The 14,461-nt window shown below is 35.9% G+C and overlaps 1 protein-coding gene across 6 annotated transcripts in view; it reads right to left on the reverse strand.

Moving 5' to 3' along the window:
- Positions 1 to 14,461, reverse strand: part of CEP290 (centrosomal protein 290) — a 103,298-nt gene that overhangs the window by 72,592 nt on the left and 16,245 nt on the right. For 5 of the 6 annotated variants that reach the window (XM_072655520.1, XM_072655514.1, XM_072655516.1 and 2 more), the window contains 7 exons: positions 14,154 to 14,276; positions 13,129 to 13,252; positions 12,061 to 12,233; positions 11,090 to 11,252; positions 5,969 to 6,069; positions 5,809 to 5,896; positions 115 to 224 (listed from right to left, as the gene is read on the reverse strand). In XM_072655520.1, coding sequence (XP_072511621.1) covers positions 115 to 224; positions 5,809 to 5,896; positions 5,969 to 6,069; positions 11,090 to 11,252; positions 12,061 to 12,233; positions 13,129 to 13,252; positions 14,154 to 14,276 — 882 coding nt within the window. The remainder of the gene's footprint in view (positions 1 to 114; positions 225 to 5,808; positions 5,897 to 5,968; positions 6,070 to 11,089; positions 11,253 to 12,060; positions 12,234 to 13,128; positions 13,253 to 14,153; positions 14,277 to 14,461) is intronic. The other variant, XM_072655517.1, reaches the window with a different exon arrangement.

Here is a 14,461-nt window from a genome sequence, read left to right on the forward strand (position 1 = left end):
AATCTTTAACATGCAAAATCAAAGGAAGGAAAAAAAATCTCAGCCATTATTTTTCCTTTTCCTCTTCAGCACAGTCTTACAAATTCTACTAAAATGACATTTGCAGTAGCTTACCTTTAATTTAAATTCATCAATATTGTCAGAGCTCACAAGCTGAGATTTTCTTTCTTCCATTCTCAGTTCCTGTTTAAAGATGTTGGTCAGAGGCAGGTCACCAGCTGTTCCTATCAAATACACACACACACACACACACACACACACACACACACAAAAACACAAGCAAAGAAAATGTAGAAACCTTAATTATAACATTCCTCATACCAGATATAGTTTTATGTATCCATGTGCTCAGTGGTATAGGTATTGCCCCATTCCTGTGCAAATCCCAAATGATCCATGACTTTGTGTCCACATATTAGGATTGTTGGTTTTTAAAAATTCATTGTTTATTTATTTTGACATTCTTTTCTTTTTAAATTTTGAGATCTAGTTCTCTTTCCCTACCCCACTCACTGAGAAGGCAAGGAATATTAGTGATATGTGTGAAATCATGCAAAATATATTTCCATATTAGTCATACTGCAAAAATTCCTTTGAAGTTGTCTTGAATCACTGCAGCCAGGTCTTTGACAGCTGACGAACATTACAACATTGCTGTTACTATGCACATTCATAATCTCCCGGTTCTTCTCATTTCACTTGGTCTCAGTTCACGTAGGCTATGCCATGATTTTTTTCTGAAACCACCTCCCCTAGTCATAATCATATGCCACAACTTGTTCAGCTATTCCATAATTAATAAGCATCCTCTCAATTTCCAATTCTTTGGCACCACCAAAAAAAAAAAGCTGGTTTTTTTGGGTTGGTCTTTCCCTTTTTTCTTTGATCTCTTTGGGATACAGATCTAATAGTGGTATTCCTAGGTCCAGGAGTATGTGCAAGTTTTATAGCCCTTTAGGCACAGCTCCAAATTGTTCTCCAGAACAGCTGGACCAGTTCACAACTCCCAAAAGTTCATTAGTGTACCTATTTCCTTCATCCCTTCCAGCATTTGTCTTTTCTAATAGGTATGAAGTGTTATCAGAACTGTTTTAATCAGCAATTCTCTAATCCAGGACTTCTTAAACTCTTTCCACTCAACCGCTTCAGTACTTCTTAAACTGACCCCATATGGGCACAGTTTAAGAATCAAAAGCGGGAGGGAGCCAAGATGGCAGAGTAGAAAGACACACATATGCTACAGCCCCACAGCCCATAAAATACCTGTAAAGAAGAACTCTCAACAAAAGCCACAGAACAACAGAGTGGAGGAGATTTCCATCCCAGAGAAACCTGAAAGACCGACAGGAAAGGTCTGTCGCATGCCAGATGTGGAGCAGAGCCCAGCCCTGCCTTGGCCACGCAGCACTAAAAGGAGCAGATCCAAGCAGGCTTCAGGGACAGAATCTCCAGCAACAGCGTAGATCCCTCAACCCACAGGCACCAAAAGCCAGTGAGAGGGTCTTTTCAGCTGGCGGAGAAGGAAGCAGGGTGTCTCTATAACTCAGGCCTCCTCAGGAGGCAGCAGTAGAGGCAGCAGCGGACAAGGCTCCCAAAGCAGGCAGTAGCCCACATCCATTGTTGAAGGTCTCATCGTAAACCCCCTGAGGGAAATGAACCCTGTGTGGTGGCCCTGCTCCCACCAGAGCAGCTGATCTTAATCTCACACTGAATAGCAGCCCCGCCCCCTAAAACCCCTGAGGCTGGGAAGCAGCATTTGAATCTCAGCCCCCAAGCTCTAGCTGGACAGAACTGGAGGCAAGGTGGTTGTGGAGAAGAAACTCAGAAGTCAAGTAACTGGCTCAGAAAATACCCAAAAAAGCGAAAAAAAATAAGACCATAGGTTACTTTCTGGGGGAACAGGTGTCTCCCCCCATCCTTTCGGATGAGGAAGAACAAGGCATACTATCACAGCAAGTCAAGGCCTCTGCCTCCAGGGCCTCCAAAGGGAACTTAAACTAGCCTCAGGCAATAGAAGACCTTAAAAAACAAGTTAGCAGCTTACTAAAGGAGAACCAAAAAAATGCTGAGGAAAATAACAGCTTTAAAAAGAGGCTAACTCAATTGGAAAAAAGAGGTCCAAAAAGCCAATGAGGAGAAAGAGGTTTTAAAAAGCAGAATTAGCCAAATGGAGGAAAAGCTTCAAAAGCTCACTGAACAAAATAATTCGTTGAAAGAGAGAACTGAGTTCAGGGAAATTAATGACTATGAGTTAAATCAAGCAGTTAGTAAACAAAACCAAAAATTTGAAACAACAGAAGATAATGTAAAACATCTAATTGGAAAAACAACTGACCTGGAAAATAGATCCAGGTTAAACAATTTAAAAATTATGGGACTACCTGAAAGCCATGATTAAAAAAAGAGCCTAGACATTATCTTCAATGAAATTATCAAGGAAAACTGCCTTGATGTTCTAGAATGAGAGGGCAAAATAAATATTGAAAGAATTCACCAATCACCTCCTGAAAGAGACCTGAATAGAGAAACTCCTAGCAATATTGTGGCCAAATTTCAGAGTTCCCAGATCAAGGAGAAAATACTGCAAGTTGCTAGAAAGAAACAATTTGAGTACTATGGAAATACAATCATGATAACACAGGATCTGGCAGCTTCAACATTAAGGGATCAAAGGGCTTGGAATGGGATATTTCAGAGGTCAAAGGAACTGGCATTGAAACCAAGAATCACCTACCCAGCAAATCTGAGTATTACACTTCAAGGGAATAAATGGTCATTCAATGATATAGATGACTTTCAATCATTCATATTGAGGAAAAGACCAGATGTGCATAGAAAAATTTGACATCCCAAGACAAGAAGCAAGAGAAGCATGAAAAGGCAAACAGGAAAGAAAAATCATAAAAGACTCTCTAAAGCTGAACTGTTTATATCACTATATGAAAAGAAAATATTTTTAAATCTTGAATCTTTTTCTCAGTATTTGGGCAGATGGAGAGATTGTACATACACACACACGTACATATACATAGATAGAGAGTACAGGACGTGTTATATCAGAAGAGATGATATCCACACAAAAAAATAAAATAAAATTAAGGGGTGAAGGAGGAAAATACCGGGAAGAGAAAGGGAGAAATGGAACGGGGCAGGTTATAACTCATAAAAGAGATAAGAAAAATCTTATTCAATGAAGGAGAAAAGGGAGAAGGGGAGAGGGGGAAAATGAAGCTACTCTCTCCACATGTGGCTGAAGGAAGGAATAACATGCTCACTAAATTTGATATGAAAATTTATATCACACCACAGGAAAGTAGGAGAGGAGGCAACAAGTGGGGTGAGGGGAATGTTAGAAGGGAGGGCAAATGGGAGAAGGGAGTCCCTAGAAATAAACACTTTTAAGAAGGGACAAGGTCAATTGTGGGGAAAAAAAATAAAGGGGGATAGAGTAGGACAGAGAGCAATATAATTAGTATTACACAACATGATTATTATGGAAAGCTTTTGCAAAAGAACACATATTTAGTCTGTATTGAATTGCTTCCCTTCTCAGTGAGGCTGGGGAGGGAGAGAAGTTGGAATTCAAAGTATTAGCAACGAATGTTGAGAATTTTTATTGCATATAATCGGGAAATAAGAACTACAGGGAATGGGATATAGAAATTTATCTTGCCCTACAAGAAAAGAGAGAAGATGGGGATAAGGGAAGGGTGGGGTGTGATAGAAGGGAGGGTACATTGAGGAAAGGAGTAATCAGAATACAAGGTATTAGGAAGCAGGGGTAGGGGAGTGATGGAGAGAAAAATTCAACATGTTACAAAGTGAGGTAAAAGCAATTAGTATTAAACCATTGACTGAATTAATTCCTGAAAATAAATCAATGACATCTTTAGTTTGGGGAAAAGAATTTCAGTCTAAATTTCCTAGAGGAAGGTAACCTCGGATAAAATTTGGCATCGATGGAAAAGTTAAGGTTTTAATGGTAAATTTTATTTTATGATTGCTATTTAATCAGGAACTAGAACATGTATAGAAAGGCATGTAGCCACTTAAGACTTGCCTCAAAAGATGTTCCTTGGCCAAAGTGAAATTATAATCTTATTTGAAACCCGGTTATTGGAATTTGCCACTTTTAGATGCTATGGGACTATTAAGTGACTGTTCTTCTGAGTCTAACTCCAGGTATGGGTAGCAAGAAAGGTGATCTGAGCCTCCAATCCATGACGCCAGTAAGCTGGTGAGATGCTGGTATGAACTGCAAAAGGTGATCTCATGGGAAGAGTGGGAGAGTGGCTATTCTGCCTGGGCTGAGGTGGGATTCTCCTGACTCAATTTCCCCACTGACACCTGGCAGACTTTAAGCCTGACTGAATGCAAGTGGACAATCTAATCCTGCCTAGAATTGACATGAAGTTGGGGAGATATTACATCCCTGCAATGTCCCTACTCTTGGTGGCAATTTCCTACAGTCAGAAGGTTTGTAAGCTAAATACCAGATCTATTCAATTATAGATTATTGGTAGGGGAACATCTGAGGTTAAGTCTAAAATTAAGCTATTAGGCATAGGACTTTAGACCAACAACAGTAAGTTAGGGTCCCTTAATTCTTAGTAATACTGTGGAGACAATGTGAAGTTAGCAACATAAACATTATTTGTGTCTCAGTTGGCTAATGTTTAAAAAGAAAAATTCTTTTGTGGTCCATATTGTAAATGCTTTAAAAAAAAGTATCACCTGACCAAAAGCTTGAATTGTTTTATCTGTTACAAACGGTGTTAAAAATGAAAAATAAAATTAAAAAAAAATCAAAAGTGATTTAGAGTATTTTTTCATATGACTATAGGTAGCTTTGATTTCTTCTTCTGAAAACTGCCTATTCATCTCCTTTAACCATTTATCAACTGGGGAATGGCTCTTATTTTGATAAATTTGACATATTTGAGAAATGAGGCTTTTATCAGAGAAACTTGCTGTAAAAACTTTTTGATATTACTTCATTCTCTATGGTACCTTTTAGCAAAATGCAGTTTCCCTGATTGTCTGTCTTAAGTAAGGCTATTTTTGCTTTTGCTTTGTCTTAGATCATGATTGCTACCCCTGCCTTTTTAACTTCACCTGGAGTATATTAGATTCTGCTTCAGCCCTTTATTTTAACTTCTATAAGAACTGAGGTAAGCTATGAACCTAGTCCCTTCTCTTCCCCAGAGGATGAGATGGTTCAAGGAGAGAGGAGGATTATGTCTCCCATGGGTTGGTACAGTAAGTCTGTACATTTATGATTATACCTTTTGAAGAGAAATTTCTACATGGAAGCTAATCTATTAATGGTTAAAGAGGACCTGGGGTGCAGGAGATCACCCACGCTCACACTTGGGCAAAAAAACATCAAAGAACCATTTGTGAAGAGCTTAGATACCACCCTCCAATTCCCTTAAGAATACTGGGGAACCCCTAGGAGAAAGATAAAAGTGAACACACTTGGCCTTTAGGTGGTGGGGAGCAGGGTAGTCTTTTTTACATAAGGGAATAGGATAATGGATTTAGGGCTTAAAAGGACTGTAGAGGTCACTGAATTCAATCTTGCCATTTTACAGATGAAGAAACTGAGAAAACTACTGTGATCAGATTGCACATTTTGGAACTGTGCTACACTAACAATATAAATGCTGGATAATTAGGCCACATTTTTATGGTTTCTAATAAATTCTGAACAAACTATCAAGATGAAAAATACATTTCTCACATGAAGAAATTTGCAGCCCCATATCGATGCTGTGTCCTGCTTTAAAAAAAGTGGAATGACTATACCTAAAGTTCCAGATTTCTTTGCTTTATCTTGAGCCATTTTTCGAATCTTCTGTTTCAGTTCAAGTCTTTCTTCTTCCAGACTTTCAATCTGTAAAATATGAACTATTACTTATTGTATTTCATATCAACCAAGAAAAGAGATTCTGAACACAACACTTGCCTCTTTTAAAAGAACCTGGTTTTCAGCTTTATATTGCTCCTGTTTTAGATTTTTGCTCTTTCGAAACTCAGTTAAATCAATCATTGTCTTTGGATCAAGACCTAAAAACAAAGAATAAAAATTAGCAATTGACATAGATATAAACAAAACAACTAATTGTTACAGTAATGTCTCATATATCTAGAATCATAAGAAAATGAAACTTTGCAACAGATGAAAAAAATTAAGTGCCCAAATTTTTTAAAGTCATATTAACATTTAATGAAAATTCTCCTAAAGTACACAATACAGGCCTTCTTCAGCTGTGCATAAGTGAATACAATGTAACCTCTTGTTTTTAAAAGAGATCATAAATTCAACATTAGACATAAATATAACAAATATTTACACTTAAATAAATCAATTTTATCATGTAAAGTGCCCTAAAACTTCTTGAGTCACTCCCTTTAAATAACTTTCTTTGTATGTCTATTCACTCCTACTTCGGCATTCTCTCCCATGCTGTAACTAGCATTCTCTCCTTTTTCTCCTGTCTTTGCAGTATTCAATAATTCTTTCCCTAATTCTTTATATTCATTGTATGTATTGATTTTAATTTTAACAATAATCCATCACACCAACATAAAATGTATTTAACCATAACGCTCACTGTCAGAAATTTGGGTTTTCTTCTAGTTATCTATATTTACAAAAGCTTCTGCTACCAAAATCTTTGAACAAATATTATTGTTCACCATTCCTCACAAAGAAAAAATTACTCAAAAACCAAAGTTTTTCAAAAAAATTTTGGATTTTAACCCGGGCTTTACTATTTCCTATCCGTGTTACCTTGGGCAAATCACTTGCCATTCTGAGCTGTAGTGTTTCTATCTATAATATATGGGGGCTGGATCAGATGACTTCTAAGGCTCCTTGCAGCTCTAAATTCATCATCTAAGTTGTATGATATTGTATTTTTTTTATAGAGTTGACAACTCACATATCTTCTGTTGAAAAGTTCTAACATGGTAATTGAAGTCAGAAGCAGAGATGAGAGGGAAATGTAGGATGGCAGATCTCCCCAAAATGGAGGTCACTAGAAGAACCTACCAATGGAAGGAGGCCAGTATAATGGACAGATTTTCTAGGGTAAGAATTCAGGATTATTTTAATGAACAACAACCCTGAAAGTAATCCTATGAAATATCTGTGTCTCCATCAGCATGGACATTCATCTATCAGCACAGATGCGAAAACTTCCTGAGTTCCTGTGGCCAAAGAATGTAATGGCCAATGCCCAAACAGCAAACTGCCACAAGCTGCTAAGCTTTCTGTGGGTTTTCTAGTTTTTCTGACTCTTCCTTAGTTCTAGGTTTCAACTTTTATACGGGAAGTTTGACCACTTAAGAGTACTCCCATATCTCTTTTCTGCTCTGCCATTTTAAATCTACTGTATGCCCTGAAAATAATTATCCCCCACTCAGGTAAGATCAGATACAAGACTACAAATATGACTTGTAAATCTTTCCTACCAAGGAAAGTGCACATACTATTTGAATAGCTTTGCAGTCTTTTTCTACTTATTTCTATATTTCCTGCTGTGTTCTAGTGGGCTGAATTTACCTCTGCATATCAATACTGTAAGCTCCTCATGGGAAAAGAATCTCCTATTATTTACCAGTGTAGATGTCAGTGTCTAATGTAAGCCATCCATCCATGTGTATCTAGGCCAGAAGGTACAAGCTGGGCCCAGAATTAAATAGAAGAAATGTAGGATGGATTGCCTTCAGGAAATTACAGATCTTTATTAATGGCCCAAAGCTGTTCTCAGAAACAAGTTATCATTTTTTCAATATTAATACTCTACCACTGTTAGCATCTGGCTATGAGATATGGAACAAAACAGTCTCAAAGAATTAAAAATGAGCATCACAGAAGGCAATGCAGACCCCCTATCATGAAAAATGAAAATGGTCTGGACCTAAGATAAGAGATAACAGGAGAAAAAGTGCTTTAGTTATATGCCTGAGACATAAGGAGAAAGAAAAGTCCCTAGTATGTTAGATGGGCTCTCTGTGATGAATTTATGAAAAGATATGGACAAAAATCGTGTAGGATGGAAAGGCACAGAGATATTATGCTAATATATCCTTGGAGAAAGTATCCAAATTAATGAGATCACTGGTTAATTTAAGTATAATTTTCAAGAGTTGAGCCTGAATATGTCCACTGAATATCTTTCCATTACCAGTTAGGTCACCAGGAATTTTGATGTTTTTTTTCTTCCAAGATTGTAGTATTCATAGGACTAGATTATCCGAGTGAGAATTGTGGTGTTAAACAGGTAAATTTCTATGACAACAAGCAACTGGGGACAATGGAAAACACTATTCAGCTTCCCAAATGAGACACATCCCACTCCCCTATTCAGTTCTGTGTACAGTTTCATCTCTAACTATACTGCCTATCCAAAATACATATAGAAAAGCTAACTCAGCAATCACCTGTATGTCCCAATCTGAGCAACACGTGCTTCTCATCCACTTTGCATTTTCCAATGTGTATGGTGAAATCAACCAGTTTCAAATGGCTATGGATTTCATTAAGGACACTTTGTAGCTTTCTGGGGCACTAGGTAATTAATGTCTTCTATGAAGCGCAAGACATGGAGAATCATGCCATTGATATGGAAACTTTCTTCGGTTTGAGGAGGTAATGTGACGCATTGAAAAGAGTTAATGCTGTACGTACTGAAGCACTGGATAAACATTTCTAGTTGAATTTATCATAGAATGTCATAAGTTTAATGTGTGTGAGAGGCAGCTTGCTTAAGATATCTTTAAGGACCTCCTTTGGTTTTATTAAGCTGAATGCATTTTTTCAATTAACTAAAAGACACAAGAGGATATACTGAGTATGAAGAGAAAGGATGCTTTTTCTGTTGATGTTCTACCCTTGGTAGAAATCATTCTCACAAATACTTTATGATTTAAAGTAGGCATTATGAGAACAGTAAGTCACCCCACCCCTCCTTTTTGGCGAAAATACCATCTTGGATTTGCTTGGACTCTTTACTATTCTGAGATATCTTGAAGAAATTCAATTCATGTACATTTTTCAAACGGGTTTTGCTTCCACTCTGTTAAAAATTTGGGGCATGAGAAATATGAGCAGCTCCTCAGGGGTTTGGCCAACATGTACTAATATTGAGTTTTTTCAGATCCAAGCAAGTTCTTGACATCCACTGATGTCAACCTAGAAGTTTTGGGAATATGTTTAGGTGGCTGACGGCTACCAGACAGCAATTTTATTTGCCAAGAGAAACTTGACAAATAGTAAGACTCATCCAAAAACTGAAATTCTTCCCTTTCAGGTGGCTGTCACTGACAAAATTTAAACAATGTATATAGAGTTTAACTCCAAACAAGTATTCCAGAGGATGTCACCAGGCAGAGATATGTAGCCATGTTGGCCAACCATTGAGTTCAGAATCCATTAATGTGTGGTAATTATCAAGATTAATGTAGATGCCCCATTCCATAGTTTCCATAGATCAAAAACCCATGTAAGGAATGATGATCATCTGTGATATTCAAGGCACTGGAACATCCATGCAACAAATATACTTGAGAATCTAGAACTTCCCTTGACCAGTACATGCTAATGATGAGACTAAATGTTGGAGCACTGAACAATTGCAACAATTGGAGCACTGGACAATTAACAGTAAGTGGAGCTGACCGATGTCTAAAAAGTGTTACTGAACAAAAGAAAGGAGTATGATTCCTGGAGATCCAAGTTCTGGCTCCTCAGAGGCACCCCGTTATTGAGGGAATAGTAGAAGATGGAACTATGCCAAAAGTACTGCAGCTAAAATGGCACTGACACAAAGTAGTGTAAAGAACAGGTAATCTTCCAGCCTATAAGATAGCTGTAGAGAACTGTTGGGGTCCTGTGAAGACAACCCATTGCAAACATCTGCTGTCCATGGAAAAGTGAATTGAACTCATGACAAGTAGGAAAACAGAGTCAAGGAAGTGAGTCCTAGGCAAGATTCACTGAGGATTTGAAGATGGACACTCCTTGACAGATGAATTACTTTATGGGAAGAATCCAAATCAAGTATCAAGTGCAGAGGAAACTGTATGCTGATAGCTTCTTGGGAACTGGTGAAGCTTGCTTTATCCTGAGGCAGAGCTCTTGGGAGAGGGAAGGGAGGCAGGAAAAGCAGAGGAACATGGGGGCAGACAGATGAATCCAAAGGAGAGATGAATCAGAGCTTTTAAGTCAGACACAAACTTCAAGCTCAAAGATATCTATACTACAGCTTATATCCAACTCATTTTAGTTCTAATGAAAGATAATTTATCCTCACTGCAGAGGTGGAAATCGCAAATATTATTTGCCCAGGTTATTCTCACAGAAATGAGGGAGTTAATTTAGAACTGCATTTTGAAATGTGTTTTCTCATTCCCTTGGTCCCAATTAAACATTTATTGATTGACTAATGTATTACTTCAAGACCCTCTTCTTCAGTATATATTTGGTCAAGTCCAGATACAAGTTAAGTTGCAATTGTTTAATAGTATACAGTACCTTCTTTTATTCTTTTTTCTTAATTTGTTATTGAATTTAACTTTCATTCCATCCGGCTTATAGGAACTTTTATAATGCAATACTGTTCCTCCTAATTCTCTAGAAAAGTACTTAAATATAATAGCTAATTTCTTATTGATGCCAGATAAATAAGATAAAATTGTATCATATATTTCAGACTACCTAAACAAAAAAAAATTGTTTTGCTTGTAATAAGTCAAATACATAAAAAGGATAGTTCTTTGAAAGAGCTTTAAAGAAAATTTGTTAACATCATAAATTTACGTGAAGCAAGAGCACTTGGGGAGGTGTAAACACTGCCAAGTTCTCCAATAAAGTTAGTAAATAAATGAATTTACTTCTAACTTCTAATTACTCATGCAGAAATTTATTATTACTATTAATAATAAGAATGATAGCTAATATTACATAGTGCTTACTATGTGCCAGACACTGTGCTAAGAGCTTTACAATTAAAATATTTTAGTTTACAAAATGTTTAGTAAAGGTTACATGTCACACAAAATTTTAGAAATTTTTTCTTACCCAAACGTTCCCGAAGGTCTTCATTTTCATCAAGGAAATCATTAATCTTTAATTCAAGTTTGTTCATTTCTTTAGTTAATGCTTCAATTTCTCGGTCCCTTATTTTAACTTGAGATTTATAAGTCTTTATTTCAGCAACAGCATCTTCTAAACCATACAGTCCCTTTAGAATGAAAAGAAGACAAAATAGTTTTAAAATGAGAATTTCTGATCTAATTGAAAAATACATAACTCATTTTTATTTAAAATGTCTACAAAAACATAACTAGTTTATAGCATTAATTCTCTAATTTTGTATTGTATTTTTTATGTGTTTCTTAATGATGACAATGAAGAAGGAAGTTTAAATGTCTTGGTTTTGATAACAGGAGAATTTTAGCAGCAAAATAATACAGAAGTAATACTTATGAAACACTTATTAGAAAAAGAAAGAAAAAGATGGGCCAGGAAATATTTCAGAAGAATGCACTGGTACAAAGACACTGTTGGGATGCCAAGGATATGCTTAAAATCCAAAATATTAAAAGCAAAAACAAAGGCTGTGTTTATACATTAAATAACAAATTATCCAAAATCATCCTTACCATAACTCTAGGCATAGTATATCAGTTATGATCAAGCTACACACTGGTAAAATTGGCAAGGACTTCAACTAAATATAATTTACTTTACATATGCTGATTTTAGACTCAACAGAGCTGAAGGCTGAAAATTAAAAATGCAATTAGAAGCAGCTTTCCCCAAAGTGTAGATACATCCAATGGGTCAGAAAAGATGATGTCTTAGGAAATTTCTAGAAGAATCACAATGCCAAATACTACCAAAGAAAAGAGCAATTTTTAAATATATCTTTAAAATGCTAATCTGTCAGCTTCCAACAAAAATCATGTGAATAAAAGATGATAACAATAATAAAAAGTCAACTCTAAAGATATGTCTAAACTCTTTCTTCCCTAACATAAAATCCATACCGCTTCATAATCTTTGAGTCGCTTCAGAGCCTCGACAAGCTCTTTGTCCTTCTCTCTAGCATCAGCTTCCGCCAGCTCTGCTGTCCTCTCAGCTTCTTTATTTTTTGTTTCTAAGTTTTGAAGTTTTGTTTGCATTTCTACCAAATGATTCAACTGAGACACGGATGAAGAACCTAGTGGACAAAAATCCAAATCATCAACAAACTAAAAGTTGACTATTCTTCCCTTTAAATAATGTATTAATCAGGCTCCTGTAAAGAGCTCAAAATAAATATCACATGCTCACACTTCCTAAAGCTGATTTAAATACTTTTTTCCTCCTCTGAGTTTTACAATACAATAAACAAATATTTAACTTAGTGTTAACTATGTGCAAGGAATTAGCAATACAAAACATGCATAAAACAGAGTCTCTGTCCTCAAAGAATTTCCAGCCTTAGCTGGAAGTGTGACATTGGCTGGAATGCTATATGAGCTATATTAGTTATATTCTTAGGCTTTCTGTGGATTTCCCTCCCATTAGAATGTAAGCTCTCAGGGCAGGGAATGGTTTGGCCTTTCTTTGTATCCTTAACATAATCACTGGCACGTTAGATGATGTGTTGTTTCAGTTATATCCAACTCTGTGACCCCATTTTGGGATTTTCTTGGAGTGATTTGCCATTTCCTTCTCCAGCGCAGTAAAGGCTTATTCAAAACAACAAATCAAACTACCTTTGAAAACTAGTTGAAAGGATGCTTTCCAAAATTAAGCTTCCTTTCTTTTAAACTGCAAAGAGTCTCAAACCCAAACAATACATGATGTCAACAATTTCATCTATTGCTGCTGATCTGGTCCAAAGGATGACAGACAACATCCAGAAAAGGAGGAATAGGTTAACAAAACACTGGTAACTACACATTTGTTTAACTAATGACATTTATGCAATAGATAATTTGGGAAAGGAAGAGAGAATTCAAATGTTTTTCAAACAGAGAGGGACCAAATCATGAATTTGCTGAGGTTTTGTAAGTACTCCTACATGTACATAACACAGTCAACCAGAAAGTGTCATAATGATTAGCTACCTCTGTTTTGCCTGAGTTCACTTCTCAAGTCTTCGATAATCAGCATATTCGCTTCCATCTCTTTTGTGTACTGCTCTACTTGTTCAGTAAGCAGCTTAATTTGACTATCTCTTTCTTGTATGCCCTAAAAAAAAAAATTTTAAATCAATAATTCTGTACTATCTGTATACAGATTTGTTCTCTCATTGTTGAATACGAATAAATCAGATCCTCGAATATATTCAATTTTCCTTGAGGGTTAGGGATGAAGTCTGATGTTTCTTTGAGTAACCAACATTGCCTGGCACAATTTAAGAGACATCTTTGAGCATTTAATGAGTTAACTGATGAGTTAAAGTTTTGAAAATACCTTGATTATAGCATTTTAACTTTTGCTGGCTTCCTTTTAGTTCCTTAATTCTTTTTTCATCTACTCAAAACAAAATTTAAATTATCTTTTTTCTCACTGATACTTCATTTATTTTATGTCAATAAAAAATAAAATGAATTTTTCTCCCCAAGAGGTCTAATCTTGATCATAATCACCTCACTTTCCTGTGATTCCTTGTTATGCTTGACTGAAGAACTCATTTTTCCCCATTTCACCCTGTTTTTAAAAAGGGGTATTTCTTCCTGGCCGGAACACTTTATAATTCTTTTAAACACTAAGAATTGTCTGCTTTCACTTGTTTATATTTCAGTGTTTACATAACCCAAATGATGAAAATTTAACTAACTTCTACACAACTAAATTCTATTTAGAAATGAATTCTAGACCATGTACAACAACTGTTAGCCTCTTCTGAAATACCACAGTTAAAACACTAACAACATAATCCCATGGTAACAGGTGATTAAAACATCTTATAAAAGGTTTTTACTAATTTGAAAGTTAGCAATTACACCAGACCATCCATAAATAATACATTATTATTAAATTATAGTTAAGGGAGAAATCATTAAAATAAATCAAAACATGGCACTAAAAAAATAACCACCCAATTTCTGAAAATATTGGGGATAAATGGAACTTTGAAGATTTTTACCTGTTGTAGAGCAATAACATTATTTTTGTCAGCATCAAGTTGGGCATTTCTAAGTTTCTCTCTCAAATTAGACAGCATTTGTTGATATTCAATTATTTCATCATCTTTAGAAGCCAAAATTCTCTGCAAAAAGAATGTATAATTTGCTCAAGTTTGGAATAACAAATCCTTGCTTATTTTACTCTTTATTAAGCAGCAATTTTACACCTCTAAGAAATGGTACTAGTCAATCCTTTTCCTTTTCTCTAATTCCCACCAGTCTGTAGTTCAATGTGTTGTTGCTGTTCATTCGTTTCTATTGTATTTAA

Source organism: Notamacropus eugenii, chromosome 3 (assembly GCF_028372415.1).
Source record: "Notamacropus eugenii isolate mMacEug1 chromosome 3, mMacEug1.pri_v2, whole genome shotgun sequence".
Lineage (NCBI taxonomy): Eukaryota > Metazoa > Chordata > Mammalia > Diprotodontia > Macropodidae > Notamacropus > Notamacropus eugenii.